This window comes from Gopherus evgoodei, chromosome 3, assembly GCF_007399415.2.
Source record: "Gopherus evgoodei ecotype Sinaloan lineage chromosome 3, rGopEvg1_v1.p, whole genome shotgun sequence".
Classification (NCBI taxonomy): Eukaryota; Metazoa; Chordata; order Testudines; family Testudinidae; genus Gopherus; species Gopherus evgoodei.
Genome location: NC_044324.1, coordinates 30,920,949 through 30,943,184, shown reverse-complemented (window position 1 = coordinate 30,943,184; position 22,236 = coordinate 30,920,949). Strand labels below are relative to the sequence as shown.

Sequence of the window (22,236 nt, the reverse complement as noted above, 5' to 3'; positions counted from 1 at the left end):
TGTTGATATGAGGGCTCAAAACTAGACATTTGCTGGCATGCTTGCTGTATCAGTTCCAATATAAACTGGAACATGACCGTATCCTCAGTACCACTAGTTTCCCTTTTGGCAGTTTGTGTACATGATTAGTTAGGTCCTACCCAGGCCATTATAACCAAGAGGACTAGGTGCAATTAAAACATCTAGCCGTACTTGGGGGAGCACAGGTATAAGTTAGGAGGAACGGGAGGCAATGAGAGCCAAGCTGGATGCAAAGACAAAGTTGTGCAATCTTGGATGTGACTAAGCATCTCAAACTTTGTATCCTTCTCAGAGAAGGAGGGTAGGGGAGGAAGAACGAGACCATGAACTCAAAGCGGATGTGAGGAATTTAAGCGAGGGCAGCACAGGAAGAATCTCTCCTTATTCTACATTTCAGCTTACTGGAAAGCTGCACACATTTTCCTAGATACAGAAGGTTGAGATTGTGGAGAATGTAAATTCTATTACATGGTAATTTTGTTCTTATGACTAATATCCCCTCTCTCTCGTAAGCCATGTTTTCTGTTGAAGTTTTACCTCCTACAAATGAGCACATAATACAAAATTTCCTTCGATCATTACCAAATCAGTAAGCGATTTGTTTGGGAATTCCTCTCCATGCCACCCTAAACACACAGTCAGGACTACTAGTAAACATTTCTTAAAAGATTTATTAAAGTATCATTTATCACAAATAGAGAAAATATACAGATTAGAAGCATGCAACCATCATCTCCCACATTTAAGTAATTTCTGTGCATTTTTTCTTGCATTCACAGCATGTTATAAAACTTCAAACGTTAGTCCCAACTTCACTCTTCCTGAAAATGTTTCAAGGCAATAGATAACAAAAATAAGGTAAAATAGTGTGAGAAAAGAGCAGAGTAAAAAAATATGTATACACACACCACCGTCAAACCTCCCTCCCAACCTCTTTCCCCCAAAAGTTATTAAAGAAAGGCAAAAACTCATTTTGCTGGTAGATGAGATTGTCTTTATGAACTACTTTACAAAAAATAGTCTACAAATTAAAAGCCCAACCGAGCAGACGTATGCCTGCGGCTAACTTTACTCATATGAGTTGTTCCATTGATGTCACATGAACTACTTCACTCATGTAGTTCTAATGTTCGCAGTACAAGACCCTAAGGCAAACAAACATGTTTAAGACCATTAAAGAGAACAAAAACTAAAGCAAACAGGAAAAAAATTACTGCCAGATGTGTTTTGCTTAGTAGAGTTATATCAAACATCCTTCAACAGAAAGGTTTGCTCCTAAAGCCCTGAATATTTAAGCAATTTTGCAAGATTAAAAAGGACAAAAAACCCCAAGAAGTTGGTACAGATGTTAACTAATGTAAGCACAGTTGGTTCAGGCAGGTATGTAAGGAGGTGGGGGTTCCTTCTCAGGCATCTTCACTGCCATTTCATAAGTTGGCAGGACATACTAGGGGAAAAAAACCAAGACACAAAAACAGTGAAGTTAACAGATTGCAGAATCATTTAGGAGAAGCCGTATCAACTTGATTCTCTATTCCAGGCAGACTTTAGAGTGAAACTCACAGCAAATGTAATGCCAGAAGCTGCAAAAGCAGCTTATTCTTCTGTTGAATCTAAATCTCAGCCATTATCTCTATTCCATTTTTATCCTTTACTAGTAAGCAGCAAAGGAGCTAGTAGGGGAAACAATTTTGCCTTCCATACTCCCAAGAAAAACCTCACGAAACAGGAATTTCTGTTTAAAAGTTTTGTTGGAGATTTTCTGTCAAAACAAATTGATAAGATTTTTGAATTCTGTGAGTGTTTAATTATGTTAGATTGTTTATATCTGTTTTCTAGCAGAAACAGAGTAGGCTAGATCCACTTTGGGGGGAGGGCTTCCTGGGTGTTGTGTATGTAAAGGATTATCAGAAGCACAAAATAAAAACAAACACAGCTTGGTGTTGCTGATCTGCATTCTTGGCTCTGAAATACTAATTGATGTATCTGAAACTACTGCATTCTAGACTCTGAAAGTATGTTCACTTTTGTGAACGGATTCACATCACCCTCTATGCCAATATAAATTTCATATCACTAGCTTCTCCAGTTGTCACTAGAATCATAAAACATCAGGACTGGAAGGGACCTCAGGAGGTCATCTAGTCCAACCCCCTGCTCAAAGCAGGGCCAATCCCCAACTAAATCATCCCAGCCAGGGCTTTGTCAAGCCTGACCTTAAAAACCTCTAAGGAAGGAGATTCCACCACCTCCCTAGGTAACCCATTCCAGTGTTTCATCACTGAGTGAAAAAGTTTTTCCTAATATCCAACCTAAACCTTCCCCACTCCAACTTGAGACCATTACTCCTTGTTCTGTCATCGGGTACCACTGAGACCAGTCTAGATCCATCCTCTTTGGAACCCCCTTCCAGGTAGTTGAAAGCAGCTTCAAATCCCCCCTCACCCTTCTCTTCTGCAGACTAAACAATCCCAGTTCCCTCAGCCTCTCCTCATAAGTCATGTGCTCCAGCCCCCTAATCATTTTTGTTGCCCTCCGCTGGACTCTTTACCAATTTTTCCACATCCTTCTTGTAGTGTGGGGCCCAAAACTGGACACAGTACTGCAGATGAGGCCTCACTGACATCGAATAGAGGGGAATGATCACATCCCTCGATCTGCTGGCAATGCCCCTACTTATACAGCCCAGAATGCCATTAGCCTTCTTGGCAACAAGGGCACACTGTTGACTCATATCCAGCTTCTTGTCCACTGTAACCCCTAGGTCCTTTTCTGCAGAACTGCTTTCTAGCCACTCAGTCCCTAGTCTGTAACAGTGCATGGGATTCTTCCATTCTAAGTGCAGGACTCTGCACTTGTCCTTGCTGAACCTCATCAGGCTTCTTTTGGCCCAATCCTAATTTGTCTAGGTCCCTCTGTATCCTATCCCTACCCTCCAGCGTATGTACCACTCCTCCAAGTTCAGTGTCATCTGCAAACTTGCTGAGAGTGCAGTCCACACCATCCTCCAGATCATTAATGAAGATATTGAACAAAACTGGCCCCGGGACCGACCCTTGGGGCACTCCACTTGAAACCGGCTGCCAACTAGACATGGAGCCGTTGATCACCACCCATTGAGCCCGATGATCTAGCCAGCTTTCTATCCACCTTATAGTCCAATCATCCAGCCCACTAGCAGCATCCAGTCTTGCAAAGCTAGTGGAATGCTGCTACTATGTGCACGGGATAGTGGTTCTTGAACTATAGGAACAGTGTGTCCCAGAACTCTCATAGGTGACCCACACAACAAAAATGTACTAATAACCAAGTAGGAGGGGCTGAAGTTTGGGTCCTGATACTGTTTCTCTTATTTGTAGTTCCATAAACTATTTAGTCTGGAAAATCACTGGTACTGCAGCTGAGTCATACAGTACCCATTGTAACTAGAGCTACAATATGTTAAATAATTTTTATTTGCTGCTCCCAATAATCCTAAATTATTTCTCTACTAGATCTAATGATCACAACACTTCCACAAGAGCTTCATTGAGATGTTCAGGTACTATAGTGGTGGGGTTCATGCAAGTACAGACAGAGAACACCTTCACATGGAAACAACTGATATGTAACCAGATGAGTGTTTCTCCTCCCAACTTCAGCATCTTCAGATTGCAGGGAGGAGCTGCTAAGTTCTCCCTAGTTAGTGCCTATTACTCCATTTGCTTCTAATGGTGCATACTGGAACAGACACAGAATTTCTGACCAGCACTGAAGAGACAAGGATCTGTGATCAGACAGCTAGTGCACCTGGATCTTAGTGGTCTAAAGTCCCATAGCTACTAACTCAAAGAGTTAGGACCAAATGGAGTCCAGTTAATGGACAGGGGAGTAAAATCCTGACCACCTAGAAATTAATGCTATCCTTGTATGGACATGAATAAGCAGAGGAAGCTCTGTTGTACTACTGACACGTTTTCCAAAAAAAATCAGGTGCTACAGGCTTTCTGGAAGCTGCCATTCAATAGTGGTCCTTTGTTTTACCTGAGCAGTTGAGGCAGAGTTGCACAAAAATTCTACAGAATTTTAAATAAAATCTGATCCCTCCTGACTGACATCTGATCAGAAAATTAAATGCATGATGCACTGTCCAGCAGCCTCACAGAAACATGAAATTAGGGTTCCAAAAGCATCTTTCCGCTGAGGAATATTCACATTTGCAGAACCCTGTATATTACTCTTTAAGACAGAACTGCAGCATTCACACATAATTTGTTGCCTGCCTCATCATCAATAATCTTGTCAAATTTAAATACTGCACTCAAAAGGTCTTCCATGTGTTACTTTATATCCATCACCTTGAACAGAGGCATTAAACAATCTGATTTAAACAAACATTTATTCACTTTTTACTCCATTCTCCCTCATTTGACTCATTTCTTTCATGTACAGTCCATGGGGGCTGAGACAGAAGCCAATGCAGCTGTAACTCAAACTGGTTCTCTTGAGGGGTAACAGTTTAATTTTAGAGGTACATTCAGACATTAAATCAATTTTTAAAATACTGTCAATTTCTGTTCCTTTGTCTAAGGAAGAGACTTTACCTGTGGAGGAGCTTCAAATGCAGGATACACAGCTATCTCAGGCAAGTTTCTGTTGCTGATGTATTTATAGCAGTTCCATACACAGTTAATTAGATAGGCCTGAGAGATGAGAGTTATATTTTAATAAATAAATCAATTTGCTTTAAAAATGAACTGACAGAAGCAGGTGCAAACTTATTGAGGTCATTGGAATTTTTTACCCTCAGCAGTGAATATGGCCCAAGGTATTTAACCAGTTGGCCTTGTACATTAATGTCCCCACCCAAATCATGGTCTTAATCAATAAAACTACTGAAAAGTTACTATTTCAGTATATGCCTACATGTACATCTAGAGAACAAACATCTCCAGCACATCAGAGAACAATGTTAATTCCTTTCACCTGGTTGCTAGCACACCAACTCAGGGAAACAGACTGCATGGAAGAGCAACACAGTAGTAAAAAGTACTTCACAGGTAATTTCTTCAATGGGTCCCTGACTCAGCTCCCTCTAAGCTATGTGGCCATGCAGCTGCCAGTTAAGCCCAGTGCAGGTGCTCAAGGCTGCGTCAGGGAGAGATGCCACTCCCCAAGCCCCAGACCTGCTGCAGCCATTTGACAGGCATCTCTCCCCTGGCCCTGACCCTGCTGCAGCAGAGGGAGAGGCACCTCTCTCCCGGCAACCCTGTCCCCCACCCGCCAAAAAAAACCACACACACACACACCCACCAAAAAATCCACACAAAAAAACCCACCACCATGTGATGGAAGGAGGCAGAGATGAGACTATAGCTAATCATGACATCCTAGCGATGAAAGAGAAGATATTAAGGGTTTGGGGCTGAGAGAAGTCAGTCAAGTGCCCAGGCAAAGGGCTGAAAGAAGCAAGGCTGTGAAAGACCAGGGAGAAGAGAAATTGTTCTGTCAGGGACCGGAGCCTAGGAAGTAGGTCCCACGGATGAATGAGGCAGACAGAAGGGGGCACCAAAAATGTCTTCTTAAAAAAGGAAGCCCCCAGTCTCCCCATCCCAGAGCATCTACAACACTGCTAAATGTTGAGGGATCGATTTGAACCTAGAGTTTTGTTAGGGACCTGAATTGGGAGTTGCTTTTAGGCTCTCAATACTGTTTAAGAACTGAGAGGGGAAGAGAAAAGAAAAAACAGCAGCTTTGATAGCCAGTCTTCTCTTATCTCCAGAAAGCCAGATGCCCTTTTAGTTCTAGTGTGTGGCTCAATCACCACTTTTATTTTTATAAATTATATATTATAAAAATAAAAAAGGCTTAGCTTTACTTTATTCAAACTTGAATTGTAACCACCTCAGAGCAGGGACTGTCATTTTGTTTGGTGTTAGTACAATGCCTGATAGAGTGATCTATGCTTGGGGCTCCAAAGTGCTACCATACTTGAAATAGTAACACATTTGAAATTAATGAGTTATATTCTGATAGAAAGCTACATAATGCAAACTTGGAGTAGGTTCTATCTGTGCACTGTTCAGGTGGCTGAAGGCAAAATGACAAACAGTTTAGCGAAGTTATGGCCTAATAGCCTACCAACACATACCCTTTTGAAGCTTACTGAGATTTACATGCATGTACACATGATGAGTGTTTGGTGCCCTATTGTTCATATGTCCATCTGTTTTGTTCTGTTCAAAAAACCTTCACTTGCCACTTATTCTAATACAGCAGAACCTCAGAGTTATGAACAACAGAGTTACAAACTCACTGGTCAGCCACATACTTCATTTGGAAGTATGCAATCAGGCAGCAGCAGCGAAAGAGAGAAGTAAAGCAAATATACAGTACAGTATCATATTAACTGTAAACTTAAAAACATTTGACAAGGTAAGGAAACTGTTTCTGTTCTTGTTTCAGTTAAATTAAGATGGTTAAAAGCACTGTGTTTCCTTCTGCATAGTAAAGTTTCAAAGCAGTATTAAGTCAATGTTCAGTTGTAAGCTTTTGAAAGAACAACATTTTGTTCAGAGTTATGAACAACCTCCATTCCCAAGGTTTTAGTAACTGAGGTTCTACTGCATAGGATTTCACAGAAGGCATTAACAAAATTAAGAAAAAAAACTTTGCTATTTCAACTTCTTTCCAGAAGACTTCAAGAGACTAATTCTGGTTCCACCCCGTCCCACACCACTCAGTGATTTTAAAATGTGGTTGCATCCTTGTTCCAAAGCAAGGACTGCAGTAGAAAATTGTAACTTGCTGACTCTCCACACTGCTGGTGACTGGGTTTGATCAGCTGGTGCGAGCACATGCATGCCCTACTGTTCTTTTACTCTAACTAGACAGTTCTTAGAGGTAGGCAGAGTCAGAGCATACATTTCCATAAATATGGAAACTCAGATCTACATTGTCTGCTCACAAAAAGCAGGCATGAAGAACACGTGACTATGAACTGGCAGCTCTAATTTTAGGCGTACCAGCCACAGTAGTATTCCTTTATAGCATAAAGTCTTAATTCAGTTTCTTTCTTAAACACAGTAGGGCATTTAAAAAATTTTGCTACTTGCATCTCCCCCACGTACATAATCACATCTTTATATAGGGGCACAGGGGTTGGGAGGGAATAGAGAAGGCCCAATTCATCAAATTCAGGACCCCTTTTGTTTAAGGCTACAAAATATTTTTTCAGAATGCAATATACAATATTAACTAGCATCTCCCCCACCCACTTGTGTAAAGTTTATGCACTAGCTTTGTTTTTAAAGTGCTTTGTCTAATTATACCACTTCCTTGTGAGCTTTACTGCAGAAGGAGGCAAACTTAAAGACTGTGCTTGAAGGTTTATTTCTGCCCCCCACTACACAAAAAACCTGTTCTTTCTACAGCACTATTCCCAATAAGCACAGCAATTGAAGTTTAGGTATCAATTTCACTATGCCAAATATGAAACTGAAGTCATCCTTCAAGTTAAAAACCCTCAAAATATTGTTCAAAATGCTTAATCCAAATTATGAATGTTTGCAACCACAGAGCAATACACAAACTTCTGAAGTTTAAACATTTGTAATTTAAACAACTAAAATACAAAGTATCTCGTTTACCTTTAAGATGATAAATAAGGCAAAAAACACCAGGACAACGAACAAAATACAGCTTGAGTCAAGTGCAAGGAGGTCATCTTTGTAAGGGAAATCTGGCTAAAGAAAAAAAAATCCACAGATATCACACAGTCAAAATCTGAGGCTATATTCACACTGGTGATTAGCTCAAACTGAGGGGCCCAAATCTCCCCTTCATGGATTATTTACATGAAAGAGCTAGGAAATGTCTCAAATTCTCACTCTTCCTCCAAGGATAATATTTGTCCCACCTCAATCCTGAAGTGACAGACTGCAAGGGAACCACCAGGGAATGGGTCAGCTGCAGAGAGGTCTTGTGCTTTCAAAATTGCCATCAAGTCCTTTCTTCAATCCCATGGCAACACAATTCACCATGGACCACCTTCAAAAGCAGCTGCTGACCCCACAATCCTACTCAGGAAGAGTACATCTTTTGCAGTATGGAAGGAGAACTTATGCAAAATTTATGCAAACTAGGCCAGAATGAGCTTGTGCCAGGCTGGCCTGCAAGTTGAAGGTGGAAAGGGTGGCTCCCCAATCTCCTACAAATAACAGAGGCCAAATTCTTTGGATTCAGAACTCCAGTCCCCAGGCCAGACCTGTATCTGAGTGGAACTCATTATATTAAGTTAAGCATACACTTGTAAAGATCTAAAAACTGACCTGAGGGAGTTAATGATTTAAGTCACTTGAATCTATGCTACCTACCAAATCTAGTTTGTCATTAGCTTAGTGCTTTATTTAATGCCTGAATGTGACTGATCCTCTTGGACTGGAATGTCAAACTGTCTAGTGTATTAGGAAAAAAAACTTAGTTACAATCCCAATTATCAAAACCAAGACTGTCACCTGTAAAATATTAACCCAATTTACTAGACACTTACTAACTCATCCAGATACTCTTTGATTCTTGGCATGTAAGTAAGAGAACTGATGGCAACCAGGCAACTGAGGACAAAGTTAAAGAGCTGGTAACAGAAGAATGGAATGAGCCAACCCACTCGGTGCTGGAAAAAAAAAAATAATAGAGTTTGTTAATCTGAAAGTCACATTAGCCAAGTTTATTCATGCCATTCAGTTCTATACTTACAGCAATTGCTCCATACACCATCATTGCACTTATCGTGAACAGGAGGAGTGAGATGGCAAAGAGAACACAAGCATTTTCTGAATTAAAATGGGAAACAGAAGTTATATTAATACCTTACAGTTTTGATAGCTTCTAACAGACTTATAATTTCAGTATTTCCAATTTGAGCGCACAAGATCTACCTGTCTGCTAGCCACGCCCCATAATCAGTTTAGCCAACTGTTTTCATTTTGTTTTTGCACCCATAGCTACACATTACAAATAAGCAACAGCAGTCTATTACAGTAGCTTCCATACCATTCACCCAAACAGTTAATTTGATTGTCTTATTAAAACAATCCACAACAGCAAAATAGTTCATATGAAAATAGGACAACTTCCACCATATCTATTGCTTTTAAAGTTGCTTGATCACACAATTCAATCCGTAGCCATAGAAAGCAAATTGCTCTTTAACAGAGCAGAATGCCATAAACTATAGCACCTTCTATCAAGTAACTAGCAGAAGAGGCTTAAATTCAAACAAAAGCCATATGGTACTATTCAGGATATTAATGGGGGTCTGAATAATGATGATTCTCTCTTTGTGTCATGTAGATTGATGACAAATGCAATTGCCATCTGCAAACTACGTTATGTTCATCCTTTTATTGGTCACAAACTTTCTTATTTTGATCACAGAGATAGAAACTGATTTGACCCAGTTTAAAGGAGACTGCAACAGAAAGATAAGCCTTATTTTTCTGAAGTGTTGATCATCTATATTTCCCAAAGAATTTAAGACAAGGGGTCCTTATGTGACTTCACATGGAAATTCCATGTGCTCAGCACCTCAAAGTCAGCTCATAAGGGCTCAGAGAAAAGATCAGATCTCAAGAGTCCTTGGCTCCCAGGTTTATACTCATGATACTGCCTCATCTACCTCACCTCATTCAATCCCAAGAACACATCTTTCCAAAAAAAAAGTGGGGTGGGGGGGCTAGCAGAATACAAGTTATGAAACCATCAGGCTGTGTTACTGAGTAACTATGTGGTCTTATAGTCACCCTCACCTTTTACTCTTTGATCTGTTTTTGAGCCTCACTTTTTGTATCATTCTGAATTCAAGCTGTAAACTCTTTGGGGCAAGGACTGACTTCCTTGTTTTTGTAAGGCACCTGGCACGTTAAAAATCACCATACAATTCTCTATATACCCAATACTGGATTATATAATATTACAGTTAAGCAAATTATACAGTCATAAATACCTACAAAGGTACAATCATTGAGCCATAAGCCTTGATATTGGCTCAATGGTTGCATCTTTAGAATACATACACCATTTTTCTTGGTCTGGAATTCTCAAAATTGAAAAAAAAATAGCATCAAACTATTTCTATGAATTTTCTTTTAATAGTTTTCCCTGTGTACTACTCCATTCTTGACACAGTCAAAGAACTAATAAGATTACTTTAAAGAAGATGCAGATAGATACAGACTCACTAAGTGTTCTTAGCATTCCAAGCTACTCAAATCTTCTATTTTCAGTACATTTTGTTCTTACATAAGTTATCCAGACTCATGCACAATAGCTATAGCTGGCTTCTGAAAAAGAGCAACAGATCTGGATTGTCAAGGACTTTTTCTGGAATAAGTGAAATCAAAATTCAGCAAAAGAGACCGCTAATTTGGTTTCCAATGTAATTTAATCAAATTAAAGTTACCAGTAGGTAAAAATAATCAAGACAAGGATAGCAAATGTTTAACTGAAAAGACTACAGGTATCTGCCAACCTACAAAGTGATAGAGAAAACAGCAGTATCTACCCTACAGATTTGCTTTCAAGTGTCGTTTATATTTAGAGAGATATGAAGTCAAAACACAGTATGAAAGTTTTACGTAAGAGGCCTTCACAACACTGATTTTTTTTTTTTTAAGCCACAGCAGAGTATAGCCCCTGACTTATGATAAACATGCGCACACATTTGGCAGATGAGACTTTAAGTAAAATTACACAGCAGCAATACAAGATGCGCTTGGTTACAGGGGTTCTCAAACTGAGGGTCAGGATGCCTTGGGGGGTCACAAGCTGTCAGCCTCCATTCCAAACCCTGCTTCACTGCCAGCATTTATAGTAGTATTAAATATAAATTTTAAAAAAATTATATAAAGGGGAGGGTTAAACTCAGAGACCTGCTGTGTGAAAGGGGTCTCCAGTACAAAAAGTTTGAGAACCACTGTACTAGAAGACAGGTTTCAGAGTGGTAGCCATGTTAGTCTGTATCAGCAAAAACAACAAAGAGTCCTTGTGGCACCCTAAGACTAACAAAATTTGGGTATAAGCCGACCTCCATCCTTTCACGTATTTATACCTGCTCCTGTATTTTTCATTTCATGCATCTGATGAAGTGGATTCTAGCCACGAAAGCTTATGCCCAAATAAATTTGTTAGTCTAAGGTGCCAAAAGGCCTCCTTGTTTTTGTACTAGGAGAATACACACTTTCACTAGTTTCTGAAAAGTAATGATCTGGGCACATTGAAGACAGATACCTACCAGCCATTCTCTCAGAAACATAGTAATTACCAATGACTTCATACTGTAGGTCAACAGTTGGCACTGAATTAGGGTGGGTCACTTCCACAGTCAGCAAGATGCCCATCAACAAGTTCACCACCTAAGAAAGAGATTGCAGTTACTTAAGTTATTTATAAATTGCAATATGGCAGATAAAGATTTAACATGTGCTTCAGAAGTCATTTTTCAGATGAGAACACACAGCAAACTTTGGCCTTGTCTACACAGGAAAGCTGCACACAGTCAACCGAAGGTGTAATTTTAAACTGGTTTAAACTGATACAAAAAGCTGGGTTGCACACTCCTGTCTTGGTTTAAGAGTCACCCCTTAACTTCAGCCAGTGCAACTTTGTTTAAAGAGGCCTTTGACTCCTCACACCCTCCCACTTTAAATGAAGTAAGGAGGGGGGAATCGAACTTGGAAACAATGCAAGGAAGAAGAAATCCATCTCATGAGCTGATCGGAAAGAGTAGAGTAAAATCAGGAAAGGAAAGAAGGTATAAAACATGACACCATAAGATACCTTTTAAAAAGGTGTTTCTACTTAACGCACGTAATGGACAATGTTACAATTAGATATAGCACAAGAGTAATTTACAACCATCCTATTATTCATTTAAACTGCAGGCCGTTTAGCAGCACAAGTATTTTTCCACCCAAGCTAGTAGCCTTATTGAAGGGAGGCTTTGAGGAGGGGAAATTAGATACCACTGGTCCAACCCATTTTCCATGTGAGTCAACAGAAAGCCTAATTTCAATGGGAACCAGATCAGACCCTATATAAAGGAGGTCAAGAGGGGATAAATAGCAAAAAGAAATCTAAAAAAACTGAAGTCATTCCCCACAAGATTCGGAAGGATTTGTTTAGATCTACTTCAGAGTTAAACCCTTGTGGTTGTACACCCAAATGCTTGATAACATTTGCTTTCCTTACATTATTGCTGCAACCTGCTGAATCTCTCATTTAAAGTCATTATTGTGGTTTAGAATTACTAGGTCTCAGTTTTTTTTTTTTTTTTTTTAAAAGTTTAACTACCAGGAAAGAGAAAAAAAAAAAAAAAGCTATCCATGTTAACTGGTTAGCCTAGAGTAAGATATTTTGCAAGAGCACCTAACAGCATTAGATGTTAGTAATTAGTTATTATAGTTTCTGATATTTGTCTCTAATGTAAACTAGAAAAAGTCTGAAATATGGTTCTTGGATGACAAAAATTTACAACAGTATCTTCACCCTGCAGACATTTCCCATTTCTTATTCAGAAAGACCTGCCTCCACTGGGATGTATTTTTAGGAGTGAGGAAAGTGTGGATTTGCAGTTTCTATATACTGAAATACTTAAAACCAGATTTTCCCTTGTTTGCTGGTCAAGCTCCAGGAGTCTGATACAATGGCAGCAGATTAATGCACAATTACTGAAGTCTTTTGTAACCAGAACAGCTCATTATGAAACTGAAGGTGCTTGTTAAATGTTAGACACCCATTAGTCTTCTGTTTTCCACATTTTGAAAGTTAAAAATGCATTTGCTTAAGTTTTATGGGGGATGGGGTGGTGGAGGAGTTCAGTTGAAACACTGATTTCACATACACAGTGAACTACCACAAACAGACCAAACCCAGGAAAGAGAGACCATTTACTACAAGTGCCAAATACTTTTTATTCAAGTATATACTCAGTTTCACTTTTTTTCTGATTCTATTGGTTGTTGTTTTATTGGTGGGGGGGGAGGGAGGAACTTGCTGCTTATTAATTACAATTGTGGCATCAGGCTTGATACAAGCATGTTCCCCCCCCCCCCCCAGAAAGCACCTTACCAAGGCACCTCAGTCTTAACATGCAGTACATGTGCTGGATAGTTTGCCCATTTTACATCTTTCTGTACTTTTGCTCATCTGTGTTCTCATTGCTCTCTCTCATGTTTCCCATCTTTTCTACTCTCCCATCGTAAGCATCTCTGCACTTATTTATCTCCTCACTAATGCCAATGCTGTCAGTTTCACTCAATCTAACCCCTTTATATGGAGAAGATGGTATGTTGCACTTTAGCATATTTTCATAAAATCATAATCAGTGTGACTATAATGTAACTGAAATATGTTTCATGCAAAACGTCTCCTGTAAGGTATCATTACAAAGCTTATAATCTAATACAAGAATGTTTGGTCATCCTATTTGTATGATTGTATCTGAAACTAGAAATATTAAATACAACTGAGGGCCTATTATAATTATGCAAAGTGTGGGCTAATAATGGTGGTTTGGAATCTTGATGGCTCCCATAGACCAGGAGAATTGTCTGTAGATGGCTCTGTTTTGCTTTTAAGTCTTCCTGTATACGTGCGTGCTGGCAAGGGGGTAATGAAGTCTTACAGTGACATGTGATCATGTCATCTGGACTGGAATCCATCTTTAACCTGTTGCTTTTCCATTGAGAAGAGGGGGTGGGAACCCAGAGGGACAGAGCATTCCCACCTTATGCAAAAGATATAAGTGGGTGGAACAGAACAAAAGTGGGAGCCATCATGAGAAATCCCCTAACTACCACCCGAGCTGGAACAAGGGCTGAATAAGGGGAAAGGACTGTGTGCACAGACTAGAAAAGTGTTCAGTCTGTGAAAAACTTATTGAAATATCTGTGGGTGAGATTTTATCTGTATTCAGTTATTACTGTATTAGACTTAGAACAAAGTGAATTACTAAGCAAAATAAAACATGCAAATCTGTCTGCTACTACATGGAACCACTTAAATCCTACTTTCTGTAATGAATAAAGTCACCTTTCACTTATTAATTAACCCAGAGTATGCATTAACACCTGGGGGGAAGAGGGGGCAAACAGCCATGCATCTCTCTGTATCAGTGTTATACAGGTTAAACTTATAAATTGTTCACCCTCTATAAGCTTTATAGAGGGTAAAACAGATTTGGGGTTTAAACCCCTTTGGGAGCTGGGCATCTGAGTGTTAAAGATAGGAACACTTCTGTAAGTTGCTTTCACTTAAACCTGCAGCTTTGGGGTACGCGATTCAGACTCTGGGTTTGTGTTGGCGCAGACTGGCATGTCTGGCTCAACAAGACAGGGTGCTGGAGTCCCAGGCTGGCAGTGAAAGCAGGGGCAGATGTAGTCTTGGCACATTAATTGGCAGTTCCACAGGGTGGTTTGGTGATCCAACCCATCACAGAGGAGATTATAAATCTTATAATCAGGGTGTCTGCACTCTGAATAGCTATATACTGGAAACTAGCTTTTTAGCTTTGAGAACTCCTTAACGCCACCTTCACAAAACACACAAAGGTTCATATAACTCTAGCCATGTACACGATAAACACTGGCAATGATTACATGCAGATGTAAGAGTCAATTAAAAAAACACTTAGGTTAGCAATACAAAAAAAGCTTCACTATAATGCATTAAAGCTCAGCTTCCATGATCTACTACTTTAAGCCAAAGATCTATCAACAGTTCAAGTAAATCTTCAGTAGATTTGCATTCATGCAGATGCTTATTTCTAGTGCATTAGAATTCAAAAGCTATGACAAAAGCAGGGTCAAAATATGTTTGTACAGTCATGATTCCAGTGTCCAAACAACACTCAACTGAGACAAGCAGTCAGATAAGTACTAACATTTCAGTGAAAATTCATTAACTGCATTGTAAGTATTGTAGCTATGTTTTATTTTGTCCACCCAAAATGATGCAAGGAGGGGGTGAAAGATGGGGAGCATGAAGTCTTAGGGATTTTATTTCTGATCAAGACTGACATTTGTAATATGGACTCTGTTAAAAAGTCATAACCCATCCATCTCACAAAAAATAATATTTTAAAAAGGTCTGTCTGGCCTGGTGATTCTATTTGTGCTGCCAGTTAAGACACCCAGATTAGATTTCGAGCCCTATTTTCTTGTTACCTAAAATGTCAGACTAGGGGTGAACTACATCTACTTGGATAAAGAAATGACGCACAATTCTCAACAAAAGCTTTTCAATTAAGAAACACTAATGACTCCAAATGAAGAGTCCAGTTGTACCCTCCTCATCTGAAAGGATGGTAGCTGCTGTTAAGATGAAGTTGTAATAGCTATGACAACAGCAGGGTCAAAATTGTTTTCAGAGTCACCGTATGTTCTGGACTACAGACATGTTCAGCCATGGAGTCTACACACTTTGGACTTGGTTATTAAACTGAACATTTTTAGCTCTAGGTGGGAAGGGAGCCAGAAGACCACTGCAGGCAACATGTATGCGGAATCTATAGAACTGAAGAACCACCTCATCAATTGTATTATCCCCACCCCTCTTGCCTCAGTTTGTGGGTGCCAAGGGAAACACTTTTGCATGCCCAGCAACCTCCCTACCCTATTCTTGCTAAGGAGTAAAAAGAGAGGCTCAGTTTTGTGTTCAGAGCTATATTAAGATTTAATCAAATTAATTTCATGATACCCAATACTTTAACAAAAAGATGTTTTGTTTTTAAAAAGTGGTATTCCACTTTACACATATTCAGGATAACAACCACTCTCAAAATAAAATAGTCTGCACATATACATAGCTCAAGGAAAAAAAAAGTTACCTACATTTCTTTTTACTCTGAATACAGTGGATAACAGAAGCTATTAAAATGCAGCAGCTCCCACAAACTGATATTTGAGGAATCAGTTTCTCCATATACTGAAAGGAAGGATAATGTGACACCTTGACAAATGCAGACTTATTAATGGATACTACTGTCTCACTCCTGGGCCAGTGTTTCCAGTGCCTAAGCAGACAAGTACTTCACTTTCATCGCTCAAAAGTCCTAAATTTTAGGTTCCTCCAAGCATCAGATTTACCCCATGATAGCTAAGTAACTAAGTTGAAAAGTGAGGATTCTTATTTTCCCGGGGGGTGGGGAGAGTTTCACTCCCCTCACTTTTAAAAGGATACTTTTTTTTTTTTTTTAAAAGAGGAAAACCTAGGTTATTTCCCTGCATCTCAGACAAAAAAAAAACTCATGTTTTTAAATAAAAAACCTATTTCTATAAATCATTAAGATTTGCTCATTACTGAACAAAATTAAACTTCTCCATTTCTGAAGGTTCAACTAAACAATTGGATGTTGGACTTCACTAGAGGGTGACTGAATCGCAATAGTTTGTTGCCAAAAGGAGATAGCATTGTTTCAGTGGGAGTTGCCATTATTTTTAGTTTGTTGAATAAACTCTGACTTGATCCCACCAACACAATACCTTTGTTTCCTGTGTCTGGAAGCTGCATGCATAGTGAGAAAAGCCTGTGGGAAGAAGGAGCTTTAAAGCTACATCTTATGATCATTTGGGGGAAGAGAAGGAAGAGCCTCCTGGCTGTCAAACGGTTAACTATTTATAAAGGAACTATAATGATCCTGAAACTCAAATTATCACAAATCTCCCAAGAAAGTCCCTGGACATTGTTAAATATCTAGGTGATGAATAGGAGAATTCAGGCCCAGATCCTCCAAAGGGATTTAGGCTTCCAATTTACACAGATTTCAATGAAAGTTGGAAACCTAAATAGCTTTGAGGATCTGGGCCCCAGTTTCTAGTGAAGAAAAAAATAAATTTTAGAACTAGACTTCTGAGAGCAAATGTTTTGAGTATTTAACATTCACTTATTCTGCTTTTAGGCATCACCTGTGTTTGACAAAGAGCCACACTGATTAGGTCCCAGACTACGAAATACAGTGGTCATCAACCAGTTGATCGACTGTGAGAGTTCTCCAGGACTGACCAGTCAATTGAGATCATGATCTCTGGCTACTAGAAGTTCAGTGGTGCAGCAGGGCTGCCGTGAAGGTAGCACACTGGGGTGCAGGAGGGGGCTTGGGGTACTGGCTCTGAGACGGTGTTCAGGGTGCGAGCTCCCACCAGTCAGCAGCGCAGCAAGGCTAAGGCAGGCTACCTGCCTGCCCCAGCCCCATGCTGCTCCCAGAAGTGGCCAGCACACCCTTGCAGCCCTAGGGGAGGAGAGGCAGGAGTCTCTGCACACTGCTCCTGTCTGCAAACTCCCATTGGCCAGGAACAGGGAACTGTGGCCAAGGGAAGCTGCAGAGGCAGTGCCTACAGAAAGGAGCAGTACACAGAGCCACGTTGTCCCCTCCCCCCCGCCAGGGGCCACAGGGGCACATTGGCCCCTTCCGGGAGCAGTGTGGGGCTGGGGCGGACAGGCAGGCAGCCTGCCTTAGCCCCACGCACTGCTGATTGGTGGGAGCCCACACCCCAACACCACTCCCAGAGCCTGAACCCCACACTCCCACCCCAGCCTCAGATTGGAGCCCCCCTACACACTGCAAGCCACTCAACTCCAACCCAGAGCCCACACTCCCTCCTGAACCCCAAGCCCCTGCCCTATGCCATGTACCTGCCTTCAGCTGAAATTTTTGGGAAGTTTCAGATAAAATGGTTCAGCAATTTCTGAGAGCAAGGTAAGGAAAACCTAATGTTTTGCCTAATGTTAAAAATAGTTCTTACAGCCATTTCACTGAGAACCTTTAGCAGCTCTAGTCTTTGAAGCAGAGATGTTGCATTATTGGCATGGATGCACTTTTTGCAAGCCTCAAGGAAATTTGAGGTGTGATGGGAGTAGAGGGAGAAGAGGCAAGAGTTGAGGAGGGGGTGGACCAAACAGAGAGGGGCATCCTAAGGGAACTGAGACAGAAGGCATTATAACCACTAGAGCAGAGGATCTCACACTAGGGGGCACAGAATGTATTCAGGGGAGTGGGTGAGAGAAGCTTTAGGGGAAAAAAAACAAAAACAAAAAACAAAAAAAACTTACCGGGCACATTCAGAGCTGGGCGGCCAGAGAGAGAGAGAGAGCTGCTGACCGGGTACCCAGAGCATAAACTACAACAGACACAAAGAAGGGGGACGTAATCAAATAAGTTTGAGAACCACTGCACTACAGTATACTTCTCTCCACAACCTGGAATAGAACCAAGCAGTCTTGGGTCTCTATGTTGTCAGCAGACAGCTTTTAAGCCCACCAGCAAAACGTTGATTGGACCAGCCACTAGCTGGTCCACACGGAGGATGACAATCTACTATTCCGGTCAGTTATTCCATTAGCTAAGGTGCCAGAGGTGATGTGGATCTAAAGGTCCAGACTCTACTGATGACCCAAGCTGTGGAACCATACTGACACTTCCCCCCACCCCCAAACCCAGTGATAAAGAAACTCTGAAAAAATAACTGAGAAATTCTAAGAAATTAGGAAATCTAGAAACAGGTACACCAAGAAGCAATTTTGACAACTGCCACTTTAGCCCTTCTGTCTGTATATTGTGTTCTACCACCCGCATTTTCAGTTCCTCATTCTCTCTGCACACTCAACATTTTTGTTAGTACTCCAAACTTCTCTTTATAGTCCCCTCCCCCCGCTCTCTCACCCCCACCCACTATCTGCTCTTCCCACCTGTCCTGCAAGGAGACCAGTGAAATCACAGCCTGAATGATACAGAGGACTGAGCAACAGTTCTGGGCTACTCTGCTTTCCATTTCCTCCCCCAGCCCAGAAGCTGGGGGAATGACTCAGGCTGCACCTCCCAGGAGACTAGTAGTTACTTCATAACCCTACTTAGCTCACTTCACACTAGTTTTTTTAGCCCTAGCACTAACTGATAGTAGTGTTTTTAGACCTCTGTCTTATACAGGACACTGCATCACCTTCCCCATCCCACCCACATCCAGAGCAGAGGTCCTACCTGTCTGACCGAAAGCACCAGACACTGTTTGGAAGGGCAAACAAATGGTAGACTGAATATACTGGCATCTATTCCTACTCCTCCTCCACTCCTAGATTTCATCAGTTTTCCCCAGAGATCTGTCTGTGGCCTTTTCTGTCACATTTTCTCTTAAAATCTGCACCTATTTTCAGAGCTTTATCAGTATTACACTAATATTAAGTTAGAGCAGTAGTCATGGACCATTACCCCACTGTGTTAAGCCTTGTTGAAACACATGAGGGGAAGATAGTTCCTGCCCCAAGTCCCTCACAATCTATGTAAAAGAAACTGAGAGAACAGATAGAGATGGAGTAGAAGAAAACAATAAGGCAACATTGATCAGTATGAGAGTCAGTGATATCAACACACCAACAGCCAAACCATTGTCAAGTTTCTGTAAGCATCAGAGCAAAGGAGAATAATGCATTAGTTTTGCATTTTTATGGGAAACCTCTCCCAAGCATGAGGCGCAATATGGAGTAACCAGAAAGGTGCTTTCTGAAAACTTTAACAAGTGGGCAATGGGTGATATCACCACTAGCTGAGTGGAGCAGGGGAAATTTACATTTTGATAGCAAAAGATGACAAAAAGCATTTAACCTGTCCAGTATTATAATCTTTTAGCCACTCTTTTAAAAAGAAATAGCTAAATCTTACTGCTAGCTCCCCACCACCTCCTGAATAAATTTAGCCTCTTGCACAACTTTCATAACTCTTCACAATTTAGCTGTCTCTTATGTGTTTGCTCTTTTCCATTTGTTTTCTTCCCTGGTCTCCAATGCTTGCTTTACTCATCATAGTTTGCTCATGGCGCGATCCTAAAGTGTCCTTTTCCTTTCACTCACTTATGCATATTCTTTCATACTGACTTTTTTGGAACTCCCGTTCTGACCCTGTCCACCAAGCATCCACTCCCTCCTCCAGGACCCATCTCAAACCTAATTCTTCAAGGTGGTTTATATGCTACACATTCATTTTAAAAATCTTATTGTGCTTTCAAAGGTTACATCCTAGTCATTCAGGCAACTAGATCTTGTCGTCACCGTCCTCTACCTACTCAGCAAGACATGACCCCACCCACCTTGGGGAGGTCAGTACGACAACATTTCTAGCATTATTCAGGACACAGAGGAGAATGGTCCCTGCCCTGGGAAACCTACACTTGTTGCCAAAAAATGGCACACTACAAGAGGACTCCTGCTGTGAAAAACGCCCAGTTTGAGCAACAAAAAACTTCCACCCCTACAAGATACTTTTGTCGACAATAACGGGAGGGGAAAAGAGCCAGTGTAGACACTGCTGACTGTTGTGGGGACAGAACCAGTATCCCACAATGCCTGCCCTGATTGCTCTGCTCAGTGTTTTGATCTCTGCTGCCCCTGTAGGCATGCACCCCTCCCTTTTCAAAGCTCCAGGAAGTATCTGTGTGCTGCTCCCTTTGGGGAGCAAAGAGCAAATCATTGGAATGCTCCTGTTTTGCACTGCACTAGGAACACAGCAGCAGGCAGACTGCTGCTGCAGGGGGGCAGACTGCTGTGCTGCTTTGCCATTCCTCAGCACGCAGAGCTCACAGAGCTACTCAGGATACTGCTCTTGGAAGCTGAGGGGGCTGTGGGAGAACTTGGAGAGAATCCCAAGATGCCCACTGAACACTGCACTGTGGTATACATACCTACTGTGCATTGCTCACCCTGCCGATAATGGTATCCCCACTGTGGACATGATCTGTCGACAGAGGAGGGAGCAAGTGTGAACACTCTTTGGCGAGTTTTGTTTTATCGACTTTTGGATGTCAACATAAGTCTTGTCAACAAAACGCGGTAGTGCAGATAAGCCCTAAAAACAAGTCAGAGAGCAGCAGGAGAGGCCCACATGAGAGAACAAGCTCGGTGCTACTTGTTTCTCCTGCACTGAGGAAAAGCGGTGGGGGAGCAGAAGGTCCCTGCAGTCTGTGGAGAGCGACAACCCGGGGCCCCGCACAAGCAGCGAGTCCCGGAGGGGGGATCTGAATGTGAACACGGCCCTGCTGGCTCGCAGCGACTCCGGTCCCGTAGTGCACAGAGCGCCGCACAGCCCAGAGCCTGGGGAGACGCGCAGGAAGGGCTGGGCGGCGACTAGCCAGTGCAGGGGCGAGGACACAGGCCCCTTCCAAGGCGGGGGAGGAGCGGAGGCCGACGGAGGAAGGCGGGGGGGAGCAAGCCCCCTCCCCCCGGAAGAGCTCATGCAGCTTCACAACACGACTAACCGTAGCACACAGGACAACAGCCACCGCACATGCGCCACATGGGCGACCCACGTCTCTGCCCCAAACACGCATGCGCTTTACTGCCTATGTCTCGGGGATCCTGCCCGCCCAGCAACAGACGAATTCCTTACGCATGCGTAGTGCGAGAGGGCGCCCCCTTTCCTTACGCAAGCGCAGTGAGGTTGAGGGAGCCCCTTTCTGTCCCCGCGGGGTGCGAAGCCTCTTACCATGTACCACGTCCCCAGGATGATGGTCCCAGTACGGACATGGCAACAGCCGCAGCAGCGGGTGCTGTAAAAACGGTCCCGGGCCCGGCTGCCCTTGAACGTCATAGCGGCGGTAACAGCGCCTTTTCCTCACACGGGCCGCTCGCTCGCGGTCTCAATCGACAAGCCCCTTCCCCCTCTCCAGCGGAGAGAAGCGCAGCAACGCTGCCGTATCACAGCCGCTCTGGCCAATCAACGGCGAACAGCTGGGGCGAGGGAGCCAGGCGGAGGAGGGCGGGGGCGTTACCAACAGGCGATTGGCAGGCGACTCCGCCAATCGTCGCACAGCATCTCTGTAATATGGATCAGCTGCCTCCGGGAAAGTTGGTCAGCGCTCCCGATAGCTGCCGGCAGAGGAGCTCTGACGGAGGGAGGGGGCGGGCCTTGCTAGCAGGGGCGGGGCCCAACCGCGCAGGAAGGGGAGATCTGCATACGGTGAACAACCCTAGGCAAGGGGAGGGGCTCGTATGGGTAGGAGGGGGTGGAGAACACGTAGGAAGGGGGCGGGGCTCTGTGGCGGGGAGGGGTTCAGCTGAGCAGGGGGCGGGGCGAGAGCACCTAGGGTTCAGGTTGCTGGTGCAGGGCGTCTGGAGCCGCCTGTGCATAGAACGGGAGGGGGGTGACTTTAACTCCAGCACCTGGTTCCAGCAAAGGGATTGCATGTACACAGC

At 42.4% G+C, this 22,236-nt stretch overlaps 1 protein-coding gene across 1 annotated transcript; it reads right to left on the bottom strand.

The window, feature by feature from the left end:
* Positions 1–672: 672 nt before the first annotated feature.
* Positions 673–21,787, bottom strand: LAPTM4A (lysosomal protein transmembrane 4 alpha). Its single transcript, XM_030555371.1, has 7 exons — positions 21,527–21,787; positions 11,294–11,414; positions 8,758–8,834; positions 8,552–8,674; positions 7,650–7,745; positions 4,605–4,703; positions 673–1,468 (listed from the first exon to the last, which is right to left on the bottom strand). Exons 1-7 carry the CDS (start codon positions 21,629–21,631, stop codon positions 1,394–1,396), a joined length of 696 nt encoding a protein of 231 aa, XP_030411231.1. The 5' UTR covers positions 21,632–21,787; the 3' UTR covers positions 673–1,393.
* Positions 21,788–22,236: the final 449 nt, after the last annotated feature.